General features: G+C 42.0%; 1 protein-coding gene across 4 annotated transcripts in view; it reads left to right on the top strand.

The window, feature by feature from the left end:
- Window positions 1-19,375, top strand: part of usp25 (ubiquitin specific peptidase 25) — a 221,857-nt gene that overhangs the window by 20,190 nt on the left and 182,292 nt on the right. For all 4 annotated transcript variants that reach the window (XR_012098867.1, XM_073044804.1, XM_073044803.1 and 1 more), the window contains exons 2-3: window positions 4,562-4,639; window positions 18,232-18,373. Coding sequence is in view for 3 of the 4 variants with exons in the window: in XM_073044804.1 (XP_072900905.1) it covers window positions 4,562-4,639; window positions 18,232-18,373 (220 nt within the window). In the remaining variant the exon portion in view is untranslated. The remainder of the gene's footprint in view (window positions 1-4,561; window positions 4,640-18,231; window positions 18,374-19,375) is intronic.

Raw genomic sequence — 19,375 nt, 5'->3', positions numbered from 1 at the left:
GACGGGCCATGCTGTTCTTCTTGTGCACAAGTAAATAAATTGCGCTTGAGGAATGAGCTGTAATCAAAATGCAGAGGAGTCGATGGACCAGATGTTCTAATTCTGCTCCTATGTCTTATGGTCTTGAGGCCCTCTATTGGTCGGGGTTGACCATGGATGTTGTTTTCCAGCTGTCTACGTGATTCGCAAGTCAGGGCTGTACGATATGGAGAGAAAGCTGTTGCCCATGTAGCAGGCTCCCCCTCTCCATGCAGCTGATGAATCTAAATCAATGGCAGAGACAGATATGGTTTAGCACTAGCAGTGTTGTCAGTCAGCATTGAACTCAATGTAGGAATGGCTTAGGGGCTCCCACTCTGGATCTTTTCCACAGTATTTACTCCCGAAGCCTGCCCATGACTGGGTATAGCTCTGAAGCAACAGAGATTTGAGAGCACAGTTTTCCTACTAGGTGAGCTGCCAACTGCCCAAAGTGACTGGCTTTAAGGCACCAGTAACCTGCCTTTGCCCCTTCTCCTATCAGTAGAAAAGGTTGCGCCGGGCTTAATAGCTAGGCCACGTGTGTAGGCCAGGAGCTGGACTTGGTTGTCAGAGGCTATTTGGAAGCATTTAATGGGTAGGGTAGTGGGACCTGATCCCCACTACCACCCCCGGCTGTGACAACCTTAGGGAACGCTATGGTCTTACATAAAAGCATATTTAAGGAGTCTCGACCTTTTACTTAAGGGCTGCTGAAATGAAATTGTCATTGAGACCATTGAGTTTGTATTTAAAATGACTAATTACGCACTCCAGAAAATATTTAAAAGGTGATCTGAGGACATGCTGCTGAAACCAAATTAGCTGCTGATAAATGTTAAAATCAACAGCTCCAGCCTCTTCAGGCCAGCTATTTTCAGCTAAGTGACAAGAGAGCTCACTTAAAGTCTGCATAGATCAGAATGAATTTACAGCCGTTTGTAAACTACAGCAAACTGTCAGGTCAGCTGAAAAGGTCATTGGCTGCAGTCTACCATTACTTGTATCTGGGACAAAGAAGCGGGTGAGAAAAATCATTGCAGACACTACCCAACCAGCAAACTGCCTGTCTTTTCCGAAAGCTCCCTTATGGAAAGTGCTGTAGGGCCTTTAAAGTGAAAACTTCATACCACCTTAAAAGCTCCTTCCCCCGGCAGTTAATTTGATCAACCATTCCAGTAAGCCCTCCCAACCCCGCTATCTATTTTACCTCATTCTCTGCCCTGCACTGTAAACACTTTTAAACCACTTTTTATGTTGTCATTTGCATTGTAACTACTTGAAGATATTTATCTATTTATGCACATTTTATTTTATATCCATACTTTAACCTCAAAATTTAGTTTTTATATAATTCTTAGAATTTTTGAATCCTGTTTTTGTCACATCATGCCAACACCCACAGCAAATTCCCAATACATGTAAGTGTATGTGATGAATAAAGCTGATCTTTGATAAAGTTGATTCCACTCAAATGGCCTGTGTTCAAGGTTTATTTATTAACAAGGTATTAATATATCACTATATACGACCCTGAGATTCATTTTCTTGCAGGCATTCAAAGATACAAAGAAACACAGTAGAACCAATAAAAAACTGCACATAAAGATGAGCAAACAATGCTCAAAAGATAATGAAATACAAGTACAAAAAGAAAAAAAAAGTGATAAGTAATATTGAGTCCGTGATTTGTGGAGTTCTTGAAAGTGAGTCCATAGATTGTGGAATCAGTTCAGAGTTGAGCTGAGTAAAGTTATCCACACTAGTTCAGGAGCCTGTTGGTTGAAAGGTAATAACTGTTCCTGCACCTGGTGGTGTGGGAGCTAAGGGTTACGTACCTCCTTACTGAAGGCAGCAGCAAGAAAAGAGCATGGCTTGGATGATGGGGATCTTTGATGATGCGTGCTGCTTTCGTGTGGCAGTAGATTTGGTTTGTGGTGAGGATGGCTTTGTGTGTGATTGACAGGCTATATATGGTACTTTTTGTAGGCTGTTCCATTCATGGGCATTGGTGTTTCCATACCAGGACGTCATGCAACCAGTCATGATACTCTCTATTGAGTGTCTGTAGAAGTACAGTGGGCCCTCCTTATCCGCGGGGGATTGGTTCTGGGACTCCCTGCGGTTACCAAAATACGTGGGTGCTCAAGTCCCTTATTTAACCTGGCTCTTTGCGGTGGTCTTTAGGACCCAGCACAGCTTTGAATCCGCAGCGTTCCTGTTCACAAAAATAATCACGATCATGATTGAAAATAAGGTGAAAGTAATAAAGCGATCGGAAGGAAGTGAAACGCCATCGGTCATTGGAAAAGTGTTAGGCTACAGTCGGTCAACGATCAGAACAATTTTAATGGAGCATGTGAAAGGCACTGCCCCGATGAAAGCTACAGTTATTACTCAGCAATGTAGTGGTTTAATTATTGAAATACGTATGTTTCTTAAGTGTTTTATATGCATAGAAAGGTAAAATATATACTATATACTAAGAAAAATGTTTGACTAACTGACGCTAAATTATACTGGATGTTCCTGTTCCAACTTCAAATCCGACTCGAAGATGGACTCAGGAACGGAACTCGTTCATAACCCAGGGACTGCCTGTACTTTTAAATCATCTCTAGATTACTTAGAATACCAAATACAACGTAAATGCTATGTAAATAGTTGTTATACTGTATTGTTTAGGGAATAATGACAAGAAAAAATAGTCTGTACATGCTCAAACAACGAGTGCTGGAGAGAGAACTTCCGGGTTTTCCTGATCCGCGGTGGGTTGAGTCCGTGCACGTGGAACCCGTGGATAAGGAGGGCTGACTGTATGTCAAAGTTTTAGCTGAGATGCTGAATCTGCGTGAACTTCTCAGAAAGTAGAGGCATTGTCAGTTATGTACTAGTTCCAGGACACATTCTCTGATATGATAATACCAAGGAATTTAGAGTTACTGGGCTTCTCCAATCTGATCTCCTGATGAATGTGTTGTTTATCCTACATGATTTGCCATTCAGTTTTCATTGACTTGATGAGCACATCATTTTAAAAAAAAAACTCCATGTGATAACTAACACTACAGTTCTTCCTGATTTGGGGGTGGGGGGGAAAGATTGTATTCAGTTCATAGATCCTATTTATCAGTGTGTACGTAGTTCACAGTTCAAATCTTTTCATGCATAGTATATGCTACGTTATATCGAACACTGTGTTCTTCATCCGTAATTTCAGGTGTCTTTTTTAATTTTCCTCTTTTCACTAAGATTCCTCAGTGAAATTGATTTGCGGAGCTTTGCTGGGCAAGGCAAATTCTAAACACGATATTATTGCACTGATATGTTAATTATTTATTGTAACTTCATACTGACTGACAACTGGCTACAGTACTTTGATCAAGGGCTTGAACTGGTTTGCATTTCCTTACTACGTTCCCTTGAAAGCATGGTGTTCGGTAACTAAAATTTAGCTGATTACTTTTCAAGTAGTGTTGGGTACAATACCGTTATAGGTAAATTGTATTGGAGATTATCTTTCATTGTGCACTTGGTGCTCAGTAGGGAAAAGATTACCTTTAGCATTATTTGACATGTATGTTGAAACATATATTGTAATGTGTTATTTGCATTGTGGATATGCTGGAGGCAGCCTACACATGTTACCACACTTCCTGTGCCTACATAGCATGCCCACAACTTACTAAGCCTAACTTGTATGTCTTTGGAACTGGAGCACTTGGAGGAAATCCATGTGGTCACAGGGAGAACGTACAAACTCCTCACAGACAGTGGTGGGAAATTAACCCAGATTTTATCTCAAGCTCTATAAAATAACCAAGTGCATATTGAGGTTCATGGGTTCATTGTCCATTCAGAAATCTGATGGCAGAGAGAGAACCTGTTCCTAAAAAGTAGAGTGTGTGTTTTCAGGCACTTGTACCTCCTCCCTGATGGTAGCATTGGGAAGAAGGTATGTCCTGGGTGTTGGGGGTCCTTAATGATGGATGCCTCCTTCCTCAGGCACTGCCTTTTGAAGATGTTGGAGCTGGCCGAGTTTTTCTGATACTATGCAGTAGCTCCTCCATACTAAAGATGCAACCAGTCAGACTATCTTCCACGGTACATCTGCAGCAACTTGCTCTTGCCTTTGATAACATACCAAATCTCCCCAAACTCCTAATGAGGTATAGCCACGGGCATGCCTTCTTTGTAATTGCATTAATATGTTGAGCCAAAGATAGATTTTCTTTTCCTTTTTGTATTTGCACAGTTTGTTATCTTTTGCACATGGTCGTTTGCCCATCTTGTGTGTGTTCCTCCATTGATTCTATTGTGTTTCTTTGTATTTACTGTGAACGCCCACAAAAAAAATGAATCTCAGGATTGTATATGATGACATATGTGTACTTTGATAATTTACTTTGACCTCTGTTTATCCTGTTCTATCCATCATGTTCACTGTACTTTTATCATCCTGAAAATGTTGTTCTGCCCCAGGGAGATGGGAACTGTGAGATGTTTGTGTAGTAATAGCAGTACATTTTCTTTTATTTTCCAGCATCAACAGACACTACTAAACCAGCTGAGAGAGGTCACGGGTACCAATGACATCCAATTATTGCAACAAGCTCTTCAGGTAAAATACCCCCTTGTTTAGTTCTTGGAACATATTAATGCTCTGACATAATTTGTTTGGTATTGGCAATGTGAACATTTGTTGGCTATCTCCTGAGTTAATGGTGATGATCCTTCTTGAACCACTGCCCACCTTTTGGAGATGGTTTTGCGTAGTAAACCCTAGCATTGTCAACAAACGTGAGAAAATCTTCAGATGCTGGGAATCCAAAGCAACACACACAAAATGGAGGAACACACACAAGATGGGCAAACGACCATGTGCAAAAGATAACAAATTGTGCAAATAAAAAAAGGGAAAGAAAATCTATCTTTGGCTCAACATATTAATGCAATTACAAAGAAGGCATGCCCATGGCTATACTTCATTAGGAGTTTGGGGAGATTTGGCATGTTATCAAAGGCAAGAGCAAGTTGCTGCAGATGTACCGTGGAAGACAGTCTGACTGGTTGCATCTTTGGTATGGAGGAGCTACTGCATTTTGTGTGTGTTGCTGGAGGAACTCAGCAGGACAAGCAGCGTCTATAGAAAAGAGAAATCAGTTGATATTTCAGACTGAGACCTGTCATCAGGACTGGAAAGAGGAGGAGAAATCAGAGTAAGAAGGTGGGGGGAATGGGAGGATGAAGTACAAGGTAGCAGGTGATAGTGAAACCAGGAGGGGGTAAAGTAAAGAGCTGAGAAATTGATGAAAGAGATAAAGGGCTGGGGAAGGTGGGGGTCAGAAGGAGCACCAGAAAGAGGTGATGGACAAATAAGGTGAGAAAGGGAATCAGGAATGGTGAAGGAGACGGGGGACATTACCAGAAGTTTGAGAAATCTGTGTTCATGCCATTGGGTTGGAGGCCACCCAGACAGAATGTAAAGTGTTGCTCCTCCAACCTGAGCGTGACCTCATTGTGGCAATAGAGGAAGCCACGGACTGACATGTCGGAATGGAAATGGGTGGCCTAGCATTGTCAACTCCTTATTGTATCCATAAGGAATTTGCATTCTCCCTGTGACTGCGTGGGTTTCCCCTGGGAGCTCTGGTTTTGCTCCTGCAGTCCGAAGACGTACAGGTTAGTAGGTTAATTAGTCATATGGTTGTATTTGGTTTGTGCAAGCTTGTTGGGCCAGGTCTGTTACTTGGGTGTATCTCTAAATACATAAATAAATAAGTTGCAGCCTGTTCTTGGTGTCCTCAAGGACCAAGGATTAGCAGCAACAACAAATAAGGTTTGTTTTGTCTTTGAGGATCCTGTGTTAGAGATTGAGGGTAGACCTGATAAAAGCTTATAAAAAATGTGAATGGCATAGAATCTTATACACAGAGTGAAAGTGTCAGATAGAGGATGTGCATGAAGTGAGAGGGGGAATGTTTGCAGGAGATGTGTGGGCAGGTTTCATTTACATAGAAAATGGTAGGTGCCTGGAATTGGCTGACTACAGTGATGGAATCAGATACAGTACTACTGCTTAGGACTCATGGAGCAATGCAGCATAGATACAGGCCCTTTGGCCCACTGATTCCCTGCTCACTACAATGCCCACCCAGCTGGATCTAATTCCCTGTTTTGGGCCCATATCCCTCCAAACCCCACCTCCCCAAGTGCTTCTTAAATGAAATTATTGTACGTGCCTCAACCACTTCTGACAGGCTTTTACATAGACATATGAATATACATGGAATAGAGCAGGGGTTCCCAGCATTTTTTTTTTGTGCCACAGACCCCTACCACTCAACGAGGGGCCTGTGGATCTCGAGCTGGGTACCTCTGGAAAAGAGTGATGTGGATCATGTGAATGTAGAAGAGATTGAGTTTAATTTGGTATCATGTTCACTGTAAAGTGTACCCTGTACTTGTGCAGTGCAGTTCTATGGTCTGTTTGTGTCAGTCAAGATATAAATTCTGGTCTTAGTGAAAGATGTTTTCTGAGTAATCAGATTAGTTGTTAATCGAAGTGAGGGCCTTTCTTGCAAAAGAATTCTGTACATTTAACAGAAGCATGGGGGGTATATTAGACCACAAGATATAGGAGCAGAATGAGGTCATCGAGTCTGTTCTGCTATTCCATCATTGTTGATTTATTATCCCACTCAATTCCATTCTTAACAAAATCTGCTACTTTGAAAGGTTAAAGAATAGCTTTACGTTAACACAATATACTCTGCAGATGCTGGGGTCAAAGCAACACACAACACGCTGAAGGAACTCAGCAGGTCGGGTAGCATCCTTGGAAACGAACAGTCAACATTTCGGGCCAAGACCCTTGGTCAAGACTGAAGAGGGCGGGGGCAGGGGCCCTACAAAGAAGGTGGGGGGAGGGTGGGAAGGCGGCTGGTAGGTAGCTTTATTTGTCTGACGTATATTGAAACATCAAAGCATAGAATGAAATGTAACATTTGTATCAAAGTCTGAAGATGTGCTGCTGGCTACCTGCAAGTGTCACCATGCTTCCCGCGTCAATATCGCATAGTCAGAAGTCACTAACCCTAACCTATGTATCATTGTAACGCGGGTGGAAGCCAGAGCAACCGGGGGAAACTCACGTGGTCATAGGGGGAATGCACAAACTCCTTACAAACCCCAATCACTGGTGCTTTACAGTATTATGCTAACTGCTCCATCACCGTGTCCATTCTGTGGCAGCAGTACAATGCAGGTGGGTGGCAGGGTGGAGATAGATAGATAGATAGATACTTTATTAGATACGTCTCTACCAAAGAAGTGTAAGGTTCTTCTTCCATCCACTAGCCTGTAGAGCATGGGGTAGCACCAGCTTTATGTTTAAATACGCCAAACAAAGCTGGGTACACTAGGATTGGTAGATTGTAGAGTATTGTGTGCAGTTTTGGTCCCCTAATCTGAGGAAAGACTTTCTTGCCATAGAGGGAGTACAAAGAAGGTTCACCAGATTGATTCCTGGGATGGCAGGACTTTCATATGAAGAAAGACTGGATCGACTAGGCTTATATTTGCTGGAATTTAGAAGATTGAGGGGGGATCTTATTGAAAGGTATAAAATTCTAAAGGGATTAGACAAGCTAGATGCAGGAAGATTGTTTCCGATGTTGGGGAAGTCCAGAACGAGGGCTCACAGTTTAAGGATAAAGGGGAAGCCTTTTAGAACTGAGATGAGGAAAAACTTCTTCACACAGAGAGTGGTGAATCTGTGGAATTCTCTGCCACAGGAAACAGTTGAGGCCGGTTCATTGGCTATATTTAAGAGGAAGTTAGATATGGTCCTTGTGGCTAAAGGGATCGGGGGTATGGAGAGAAAGCAGGTACAGGGTTCTGAGTTGGATGATCAGCCATGATCATACTGAATGGCGGTGCAGGCTCGAAGGGCTGAATGGCCTATTCCTGCACCTATTTTCTATGTTTCTATTGGTTTATTTATTTAGAGATACAGTGCAGAACAGTCCCTTCTGGCCCAATGAGCCACACCATCCACCAACTCACCTACTTAACCCTTGCCTAATCACAGAATAATTTACAATGAGCAATCAACTGGTACATCTTTGGACTGTGGCAGGAAACTGGAGCACCCAGAGGAAACCCACACAGTTATGGGAAGGATGTATAAATTCTTTACCAATAGTGTCAGAATTGAACTCTGAACAAACCTTCCCCCCCCCCCCCCACCACAAATCTGTAATAGCACAATGGAGGCCCTTTGGCCCAAGATGTTGTGCTGACCTTTTAACTTACTACAATAATCTAAGTCTTCACTCTCCCATAGTAGTTTTATTTTTCTATCATCCATGTGCCTAAGAGTACATCCCTAATGTACCTTTCTCTACCACCACCCCTGGCAGCATGTACCATGCACCCACTAGCTGCATGTAAAAAAAAAACTGCTTCGGACATCTCTCCCTATGCTTTCCTCCAAAATGATGTCCCCTTATATTAACCATATCTGGCCTGGGAAAACGTCTCTGGCTGTCCTCTTGTTCCATGCCTCTTATCACCTTGTATACCTCTATTGAGTAACCACTCACCCTCCTTCGCTCCAAAGAGAAAAGCCCTAGCTTGCTCAACCTGTTCTCATAAGATATGTTCTCTAATCCAGACAGCATTCTGGCAAATCTCCTCTACACCCCAGTAAAGCTTCCACATCCTTCCAGTCATGAGGCAACCAAAACGGAATGCGTTCAGGGAGTGCAAGCTTGTCATCTTTGATACTGAATGATTGCCTAAGGGGGAAAGTGCAATAAACACAAGAGATTCTGCAGATGCTGGAACTCCAGAGAAATACACACAAAATGCTGGAGGAACTCAGCAGGTCAGGCAGCATCTACAGAGAAGAAAAAATAGCCTACCTTTCAGGCTGAAAACCTTAATCAGAATAAAGTGTTGTAATGGGTTCTTCAAGTCTGTGTAGGATGTTGCAGGGTGTTGGGTCCTGAGGTTCATAGAGCACCTGAATTGGTTAATTGTTGTTTAATAGAAGTCATTAATCATTTAAAGTTCTTTGTGTTTTTCTCAATTGACTCATTCTTTGTAATGTGATCTCCTGGTGCTTTCTGTTTAAGCTTGTTAAGTTTATTTTGATGGGCTTAGGGAGTCCGTATTACTTGTACTATTTAAGTGGATGCCTGATTAGTGCTAATCTTGGGGTCCTAGTTTTGATAATGTTACTTCTCGCAGTGTTGCTTGGCCAAGAAAGAGAGGGAGGAAGGGCAGCAGGGGGAATTGATAGGCAGATGAAAAGGGTTAAGAGGCCATAGTGGAGAATAGAAGAAGAGGGGAGAGGGAAGGATTTTTTTTTTAATCGGTAGAAGAAATTGATACTTATGAGGGTTGGAGGTTACCCAGATGGAATGTGAGGTGTTATTCTTCCATTCTGAGAGTGGCCCCATCATGGGAAAAGAGGAGGCCATGGATCGACATGTCGAAATGGACATGTGATTAGGAATTAGGAAAGTTCCATGGTGTGTTCACCAAATCCAGAAAGCACACACTGCATTCCTCTACTGCAGGGGGTTCCCAACCTTCTTTATGCCATGGACTCCGACCATTAACCGAGGGGTCCATAGCCCCCAGTTTGGGAACCCTTGCTCCACTGACTCAAGCATCTTAGTAAGAGTTGTGGACATGCTCCATTTCAAGTGTGGTTGTTTTGTGGCAACAAAGACATACGAACCTGTAAATTACAAACATAAATAGTTCAAGAAAGGGAATAATGAGCAAAAAAATATGTTCTTTCTGCACCATGCTTCTGCATGCTTTAACCAGCTTAGGGATAGTACAACTCATTATAAGGCGAATGAGGAACACCTAATATTAGAATGATTCCAGGAATTCAATCACGAGTTGTGAACAAAAATGAGAAGGGAGTTGCTAATCTTTCACTGAAATATTGAAGCTTGAGTAGGTCTTACGGAGGATAGTAAAAAGTACCAAAAGGATCACTGGGGTCCCCCTCCCTCCCTATTTTTGACATTTACTGTGAGCATTGTAGAATGAAGAGCTTGAAGTATTGTTGCAGATTTCTACCATGTGTCCCCCAATCTCTGTGTCCCAACACCATCAGGAAGCAGATACAGGGGCATCAGGACTAGGACTGCCAGACTGGGGAACAGCTTCTTCCCTCAGCCTGTGAGACTAATGAATACTCTCCCTGCACTGAGGGCTCATCATTAGGACAGCAAGTTGTTTACTGTTTACCTGTGCTGCACACTACATGCATTTATGAATTTTATTTTATTAACTTATTTATGGTAATATTTTCATTTATGTGCTTGTTTGATATATCTTGGTTCAGGGGCAAGTTGTTTCATTTGTTTGTATGTATGTACAGTCAGATGACCATAAACTTAACTAAATCCAATGAAAAAGTAATGTTACTGAAGTATTTGCGTGGACGGCTAATGAAATATTGTTTCCATTAGTTTGGACACTGACAATGAGACTTGCTCCAAATTATCAGTAAGGCTATTTAGTAGAAATTTGGAGGAGTGTTTACTCCACCCTGGTCTTTGTCAGAACATGGTTGTTCTTTGCAGTAAGTCAGTATTAAGGGTGTTACTGTTACATAATATCAAAGGGAATTGAATAGATATTTGAAAGAGAAATAAGTTTTAAAGAAATGCCTTCAAATTTCTTTAGATAACATTGAAGAATTAGCATATATAAAGTATGTATACTATATACAACTTGAGATTTGTCTCCTTACAGACAGACACAAAACAAAGAAACCAAATGGAACCCATTTTTTAAAAAAGACTATCAAGCACCCAGTGGGCAGAGAAAAAAATCAAATTGTGCACACAATAAAAGTAAGCAACTAAATTCAGAATTGAAATTCACGAAAATTAGTTCACAGCCATGAAGCCAGTCATTACTGCAGCTGATCCAGAAGCCCATTAGTTGCAGGCCACAGCCTCAGTTCAGTGCAGAGACGAGTAAACCTCGAACAGCGAGCTGAACATCAATCAACCCATCCCTCACCTCCAACCCCAACACCCAGACTTTTTCCATCTGGTCCAGTGCTTAAATTGGTCAAAACTCAGGTTGTTCTTCACTTTTAGACCTGGACCCCAGTCTCGCCACCTTGCCTCCTCAGCTTGTCTCGGTTCTGCTACATTGAATTGCCTCCAAGTCTGCTCAAATAATGGCCAAACGTTGGCTCATTCCCCGCTCTCAGTTTCGGGCTTCAACTGTCTCAATTTGGTTCACACTTGCCATGTTTGCACCACAAAATTGCCAGGCCATACGGGTGGTTCAGAAGCTCAACTCTGAAAGGGAAGTTACGGGCTCCGAGAAGACGTGATTAATAGAGTAGTTTATAGATGGGCCAAAGGGCTTTTTTCTGTGCTGTGTTCTCTATGACTCGATGACTCATTGTAATAGGATTCACGGCTGCCTGCCTGCCTGTCACAAGGCAGTCTGTTGGGTTGGATGGAGAATATCATATTCAGCTGCAGATGGGTTACATGCCGGTAAAAGGTCACAGCATTTTAGATGAGTATAGAGTTGCTAAGACACCAGTCTCTGCAGTGTTGTCAGTAGGTTTATTTAGCAGTTGGTGCTGAAGCCAACTGGAAAACAGTATTTAATCATATCCACTCTATTGTGCCTCTGAAGCCCCTGTGTGATACAGACATTGAAACAATGAGAAAAATGGTACAAGTAGGTAGTGTAACGTTAACAGCCCCAGTGACCTGGGTTCAATTCCTGCTGCTGTCTGTAAGGAGCTTTTATGTTTTTACCATGACTGCATGGGTTTCCTCCGAGTACTTCAGTTTCTCCCTACATCTCCAAGGCGTTCAGGTTAAGAATGATGAGTGTTGGCAGGCTGTGTTGGCACCAGAAGCATGGTGAACTATGTTGATTGTTGATTTAAATGTTGTATTCCACTGTATATTCCAATATTTCAATGTACATGACGCAAATAAAACTAAACTTTAAATCTTTAACCTTGGTCTTTATTCTGCAATCAGTAATTGTTTTCCCTTGTATTACCTCAATACATTGTTGTAATGAATTGATCTGTATCAAGTCAAATTAAATTTAATTAATTAAATTTATAAAGTATGTACACTTAGTGGCCACTTTATTAGATACCTCTTGTAGCTAATAAAGTGGCCACTGAGTGGTTTCCTGTACGTTCATTGTCTTCAGCTGCTTCAAGGTATGATCTGTGTTCAGAGATGCTCTTCTTCACGGTACTATTGTAACACGTAGTTATTTGAGTTACTGTTGCCTTCCTGTCGGTTTGAACCAGTCTGGCCTTCACCCCCGCCCTCTCCCACGAACACAGCATTTTCATCCACAGATCTTCTGCTCATTGGATTTTTAAAAAAAATTTTTTGTTCTGTGCACCATTCTCTGTAAACTTTCGAGAGTGTTATCTGTAACAATCCTAGGAGATCAGTTTCTGAAATACTTAAACCACCTCATCTGGCACCAACAATCATTCTACAGTCAAAGTAACTTAGATCATAGTTCTTCCTCATTCTGATGTTTGCCTGAACAACACTGGCAACATGTTGCATGCTTTTATGCATTGAGTTGCTGCCGTATGATTGGCTGATTAGATAATTGCATTAACGAACAGGTGTACAGGCATCCCTAATAAGGAGACCACCGAGTTTATATGTTGCCGTATTACCTTGAGTTTAATTTTCTTGCAGGATGGTACTCAAGACAAGTATTTGTCGATTTATTTATTGGGCGAGCGTAGAATTGGCTCTTTGGTCATTTTTATTGATTGTGTTTGCGCAAAGTAACCCAGAGGCTTTTTCCCCCCTGTCGCAAAGGGATTGTTTTTAAAAAGGATTAAATGAAGAGACAATGTTTTAGCAACAGCTTCTCCTCCTACAAAGTACCCAGGACATCTTTAGGGAGCAGTGTCTCAGAAAGGCAGCGTCCATTATTAAAGTGCTCCAGCACCCAGGGCATGCCCTTTTCTCACTGTTACCATCAGGTAGGAGGTACAGAAGCCTGAAGACACACACTCAGCGATTCAGGAACAGCTTCTTCCCCTCTGCCATCCGATTCCTAAATGGACTTTGAAGCTTTGGGCACTACCTCACTTTTTAAAAAATATATGGTATTTCTGTTTTTGCACATTTTAAAATAATTATTCAATATACATAATTGATTTACTTGTTTATGTATTATTATGTTTTATTTATTATTTTTTTCTCTCTCTGTTAGATTATGTATTGCATTGAACTGCTGCTACTAAGTTAACAAATTTCGTATCACATGCCGGTGATAATAAATCTGATTCCTCTGCCATCCCCCGATTTATCCCTAGCCTAACCATAAGACAATATACAATGACCAATTAACCTACCAACCGGTACATCTTTGGTCTGTGGGAGCACCCCCGAGAAAAATCCCGGGGAGAACGTACAAACTCCTTACAGGCAGTGTGAGGAATTGAACCTGGTTGCTGGTACTGTAAGGTGTTGTGGCACCCCTACACTATTGTGCCGCTCCTGCATCTTAATATATCTGGCTATAATAGCTCAATTTAAATTTTCCCTGAAATAATGTAGACTAAATGGCACAAAGATTCTCAGCCCGAAGCATCGATCGTTTACTCTTTTCCATAGATGCTGCCTGGCCTGCTGAGTTCCTCCAGCATTTTGTGTGTGTTGCTGAAACTAAATGGCATTTTTCCTCCTCTTTTGATAAAAAAATGGACAGCATTATAACCATGAACACAAGGGATACTGCAGATGGTGGAAATCTAGAGTAACATGCACAAAATACTAGAGTCCTTTGAAGGGTCTCAACCCAAACATCAACTGTTTATTCCTTTCTGTAGACGCTGCCTGAGCTGCTGAGTTCCTCCGGCATTCTGTCTGTGTTACAACTTTGTAGCCACTGTCATTGATATCCATCTTATTATTGATTAAAAATCATCTGTTACTTTAAGCCAAGAAGCAACTGACTGAGTCTGCGTTTTAGATGTTAATGAAATTCTGCAGTTTGGAGTTTGTGACAAGCAATAGCACACTTTAGAGTTTACATCGTGCTCTTTGTTTGCAAAGCAGTAGAGACAGTGGCAGTGCATTTATTGGGAAATTTTGGCCAAGTATTGATCACTCCACGTTTGGCTCAGCATTATTTTTATTGATTGTGTTTATGCAAAATAACACAGAGGCATTTTTTAATGTCGTAAAGGGATTACTTTTAGAAAGGATTAAAGGAAGACATTGTTTTAGGAAAAGGTTATTGAAAAGTACAAGTTAGGAGATGGATATAAGAAAATTTCCAAGTCACTGAATATGCCTTGGAACTACAGTTAAGTCAATCATCAGGAAATGGAAAGAATGTGGCAGACCTGTAAATCTGCCTAGAGCAGGCCGTCCTCAAAAACTGAGTGACCATGCAAAAAGGGGACTAGTGGGGGAGGCCACCGAGCAATTTATGACAGTTCTGGAGGAGTTACAAGCTTCAGTGGCTGAGATGGGAGAGACTGCATACAACAACTGTTGCCTGGGTGCTTCACCAGTCACAGCTTTATGGGAGAGTGGCAAAGAGAAAGCCACTGTTGAAAAAATCTCACATGAAATCTTGGCTGGAGTTTGCCAGAAGTCATGTGGGAGACACTGAAGTCAGCTGGAAAAAGGTTCTGTGGTCTAATGAAATCAAAATTGAGCTCTTTGGTCATCAGACTAAATGCTGTATTTGGCATAAGCCAAGCAATACACGTCATCAAGAACACACCATCCCAACCGTGAAGCATGGCGGTGGCTGCATCATGCTGTGGGGATGCTTCGCTGCAGCAGGCCCTGGAAGGCTTGTGAGGGTAGAGGGTAAAATGAATGCAGCAAAATCCTGGAGAAAAATCTGATGCAGTCCGCAAGAGAATTGCGACCTGGGAGAATATTTGTTTTCCAACAAGACAATGACCCCAATCATAAAGCCAAAGCTACACAGGAATTTAATGTCCTGGAGTGTCTAGGTCAGAGTCCAGACCCCAATCCAATTAGGAATTTGTGGCTGGAGTTGAAAAGGGCTGTTCACTCACAAACCTCATACAATCTGACAGAGCATGACCAGTTTTGTAAAAAAAAAATGGGGAAATATTGCAGTGTCCAGATGTGCAAAGCCAATAGAGACCTATTCACACAGACTCAAGGCTGTAATTGCTGCCAAAGGTGAATCTACTAAATACTGACTTGAAGGGGTGAATACTTAATGCAATCAACTATTTTGTGTTTTATATTTGTAGTTAATTTAAATCACTTTGTAGAGATGTTTTCACTTTGACACAAAAGAGTCTTTTTGTGTTGATCAGTGCCAAAGCCAAATTAAATCCACTGTAATTGTAAAACAATAAAACATGAAAATTTCCAAGGGGGCGAATGCATTTTATGGGCATTGTATGTGAGTGATGATAAACCCGATTCTGATATATGTCTCTATTGTGCCCTGATAGTGGGAAAGGGACAGGGAGAGGGTTCATGGTTGGGAAAAGGGGAAGAGGGATGGGAGGAAGCGTGAAGTACCAGAGAGACATTCCCTGATGATCAGCAAATCAGTTGCTTGGATCACATGGCATTGCTTGGTGTCTCAGGGCTAGGTATGTCTGCACCCATGCCAGCCCCCACCCCACCCCTGACACCTGTCCCACACGTCTCCCATGGTACTCCACCCTTGCCATTCCCAACTTCTTTTGCTCCTGCCACATTTACAAACTTGTTCTTCACCCCACGTTGACAAAATATAGTACTGTTTAGAAGTCTTAAGCCACCCTAGTTATATAAATGTACCTGAGACTTTTGCGCAGTGCTGTATGTTTTTTTTATGAATTGCACTGTAATGCAGCCACTGAAGAACATAGTTCACAACATATGCTAATGATATTAAACGTGATTGTGAATGAAAAGCAGCAGTTTTTAGATGGGGGAAATTCAGACTCGGGTGCTTGCACGCACCTTCAAAGGAAGGAGGGAACTGAGGCACGAGATTCTGCAGATTTTGGAAATCCAGACCAACACACACTAAATGTTGAAGGAACTCAGCAGTTCAGGCAACTTCTATGGAGAGGAATAAATAGTTGATGTTTAATGCTGAGACCCTTCATCAGGACAGAAAAAGAAGAGGGAGAAAACCAGAATAGGAAGGAGTATAAGCTGGCAGGTTGTGTAAAGACAGGTGTTGGGTGTGTGGGGGTGGAGGGATGAAGTGAAAAGCAGGGAGGTAACCTACAAGAATCTTCTTCAATGTCCACAGCACCACCAACCTTCATGCCAATTGTTCATTTCCTTCCATAGATAACGCATAATCTATATTGAGTTCCTCCAGCAAGTTTTTTGCTCCAGATTCCAGCAACTGCAGTTTTTTATTTCTCCATTTAATAAGATGCAGTTGCAGCTGACCCAAGGTTGGCTATCAGACAGGTAGTCATAGCAGGACAATAGCTGAATGTCAGAGAGATGTGGATTCCTTATGTAATTCAGATGGTATCGAGAAGGGTGGATTCAGCCAGTTCCATCATGGATGCACCTCTCCCCATCACCAAGGAGATCCACAGCAAGCGATGTCTCAGGAAAGCAGTACATCATCAGAAACCCTTACCATCTAAGCCATGCCCTCTTCTCACTGATGCCATTAGGCAGGATGTACAGCAGCTTGAACACCCCCACTTCAGGGTTCAACTCCAGCTTCTTCCCCGCTGCTATTAGGTTCTTGAACCGACTTTAAAAAAAAACCCTAACTCTGCCTTTCCATTCCTAAAGAGTATTTCTTATGAGGAAAGTTTGAGTAAGTTGGGGCTTTTTTCTTTGGAGAGAAGGAGGATATGACTTGATAGAGGAGTACAAAATGATAAGAGGCATAGATAGAGTGGATAGTCAGAGACTATCTAGGGCAGAAATGGCTAATACAAGGGGGCGTAATTTTAAGTTGATAGGAGGATAGTATAGGGATGATGTCACAGGTGGGTTTTTCACGCAGAGTGGTGGGTGTATGGAACACCCTGCCATGGGTGGTGTTAGAGAAGGTTACATTCAGGCAGTGATTTGCAAACGTGGTGTATGGATCTTTTGCTTAATGTTATTGGTCCATGGCCTAAAAAAAGGTTGAGAATCCCTGCATTATGGGCATTTAAGAGACTTTTAGGTTGGGACATAGATGAGAAAGAAATGGAGGGCTATTGGGAGGCAAGGGTTAGATTGATCTTAGAGTATGTTAAAAGGGCTGAAGGACCTGTACTGTGTTGTAATGTTCTATGTCCTCTCTCAGACTCAACTTACACCAATGTCATTGTGTTATTTTTTGTATTGTGTAAGTTATGTTGAATTGACTTTATTTCTTACATCCTTCACATACATGAGGAGTAAAAATCCTTTCATTTCCATCTAAATGTGCAATGTGCATTTTATAGTAATTTGTAATAAATAGTATGTATAACGACAGTCAATATAGCATAGAAATACAATTGTATCAGTGTGAATTAATCAGTCTGATGGCCTGATGGAAGAAGCTGTCCCGGAGCCTGTTGGTCCTGGCTTTTATACTGTGGTACCACAAGAGTAACAACAGAATAGCTAAAAAAGAAGAAAATTCTTGATTTCGAATGGCCAAGTCAGAGTTCAGACCTTAACACAATTGAGAGGCTCTGACATGACCTGAAGAGGGCTGTTCGTGTAAGGTATGCCAGAGATATTGATGAACTGAAATACTTTTGTGTGGAGGAATGGTCTAAAATTCCTACTCACCATTGTGCAGTCTGGTTAGCAGCTACAAGAAACGTTTGGTGGAGGTTATTGCTGCAAAGGGAGGTTCTACCTGTTTTTAAATACAAGGGTTCATGTACTTTTTCTAGCCTGGACTGTGAATGATTAAACAATATGTTCAGTAAAGACTCAAAGTACAATTGTTTGTGTGTGATTAGTTTAGGGAGATTGTGTTTGTCTATAATTGTGACTTGGATGAAAATCAGACCACATTTTATGAGTAATTAATACAGAAAACCAGGTAATTGCAAAAGATTCACACACGTTTTCTTGCATCTGCATCTCCACCCTGCCACCCAATGTTTAATATACATAGGACAAATAAAACTAATCTCTGCTTTTTAATATTTAAAGTGTTCTGTCCTTTAAGTGCATGCATTCTTACCTGTCCTCTTTCTTGCAGGCCAGCAATGGAGACCTTGCTGAAGCTGTGACATTTCTGACTGAGAAGAATGCCAAAGCGCCACAACAGGAGGAAGCCTACTATCACACAGGACAAACAGGCAATGATCGCTACATCAGTGTGGGAAGCCAGGCTGACACGAGTAAGTGACGGTGTTTGCACAATGCGAGCCTTAACAACAAAGAATCAGTTAAAGCGCAAGCTGACGCAGGAAAGAAACATTGATGGTAGTTTGCCTCCCAGGTGCCAAGGTCTGGAATGTTTCTGATCACATCCATGACAATCTGAAGTGGGAAGGTAAACAGCCAGAGGTCGTGGTACATATTGGTACCAATGACATAGTAGGGAAAGGGAGGAGGTCCTGGAACCAATCTACAGGGAGTTAGGAAAGAAGCTGGGATACAGGACCACAAGGGTAGTAATCTCGGGATTGCTATCTGTGCCACGGAACAGTGAGTATAGGAAGAGTGAGGTGGAGGATAAATGCATGGCTGAGGAATTAGAGCGGGGGCAGGGATTCAGATTTCTGGATCATTGGGACCTCTTTTGGGACAGGTGTGACCTGTACAAAAAGGACGGGCTGCACTTGAAGCCAAGGGGGGCCAATATCCTGGCAGGGAGGTTTGCTAAGGCTATTAGGGAAAATTTAAATTAGAATCACTTGAGGGTGGGAACCAAACTGAAGAGACGGAGGAAGGGGCGGTTGGATCACAAATAGAGAAAGCTTGTAAGCAGTGTGAGAGGGAGGATAGGCAGGTGATAGAGAAGGGATGCACTTAGACTGATGGTTTGAGATGTGTCTGTTTTGATGCAAAGAGTATCATGAACAAAGTGGATGAGCTTAGAGCGTGGATCAGTACTTGGAACTATGATGTTGTGGCCATTACAGACTTGGATGACTCGGGCAGGAATGGCTACTTAGAATGCCAGGCTTTAGATGTTTCAGAAAGGACAGGGAGGGAGACAAAAGAGGTGGGGGCTTGGCACTGTTGATCAGAGATAGTGTCATGACTGCAGAAAAGGAGAACGTTATGGAGGGATTGTCTACTGAGTCTCTGTGGGTGGAAGTTAGGAACAGGAAGGGGTCAATAACTCTACTGGGGGTTTTTTATAGACCACCCAATTGTCACAGGGACATCGAGGA

Source organism: Hemitrygon akajei, chromosome 5, assembly GCF_048418815.1.
Source record: "Hemitrygon akajei chromosome 5, sHemAka1.3, whole genome shotgun sequence".
Lineage (NCBI taxonomy): Eukaryota > Metazoa > Chordata > Chondrichthyes > Myliobatiformes > Dasyatidae > Hemitrygon > Hemitrygon akajei.
This window is presented reverse-complemented; position numbering and strand designations above follow the sequence as displayed.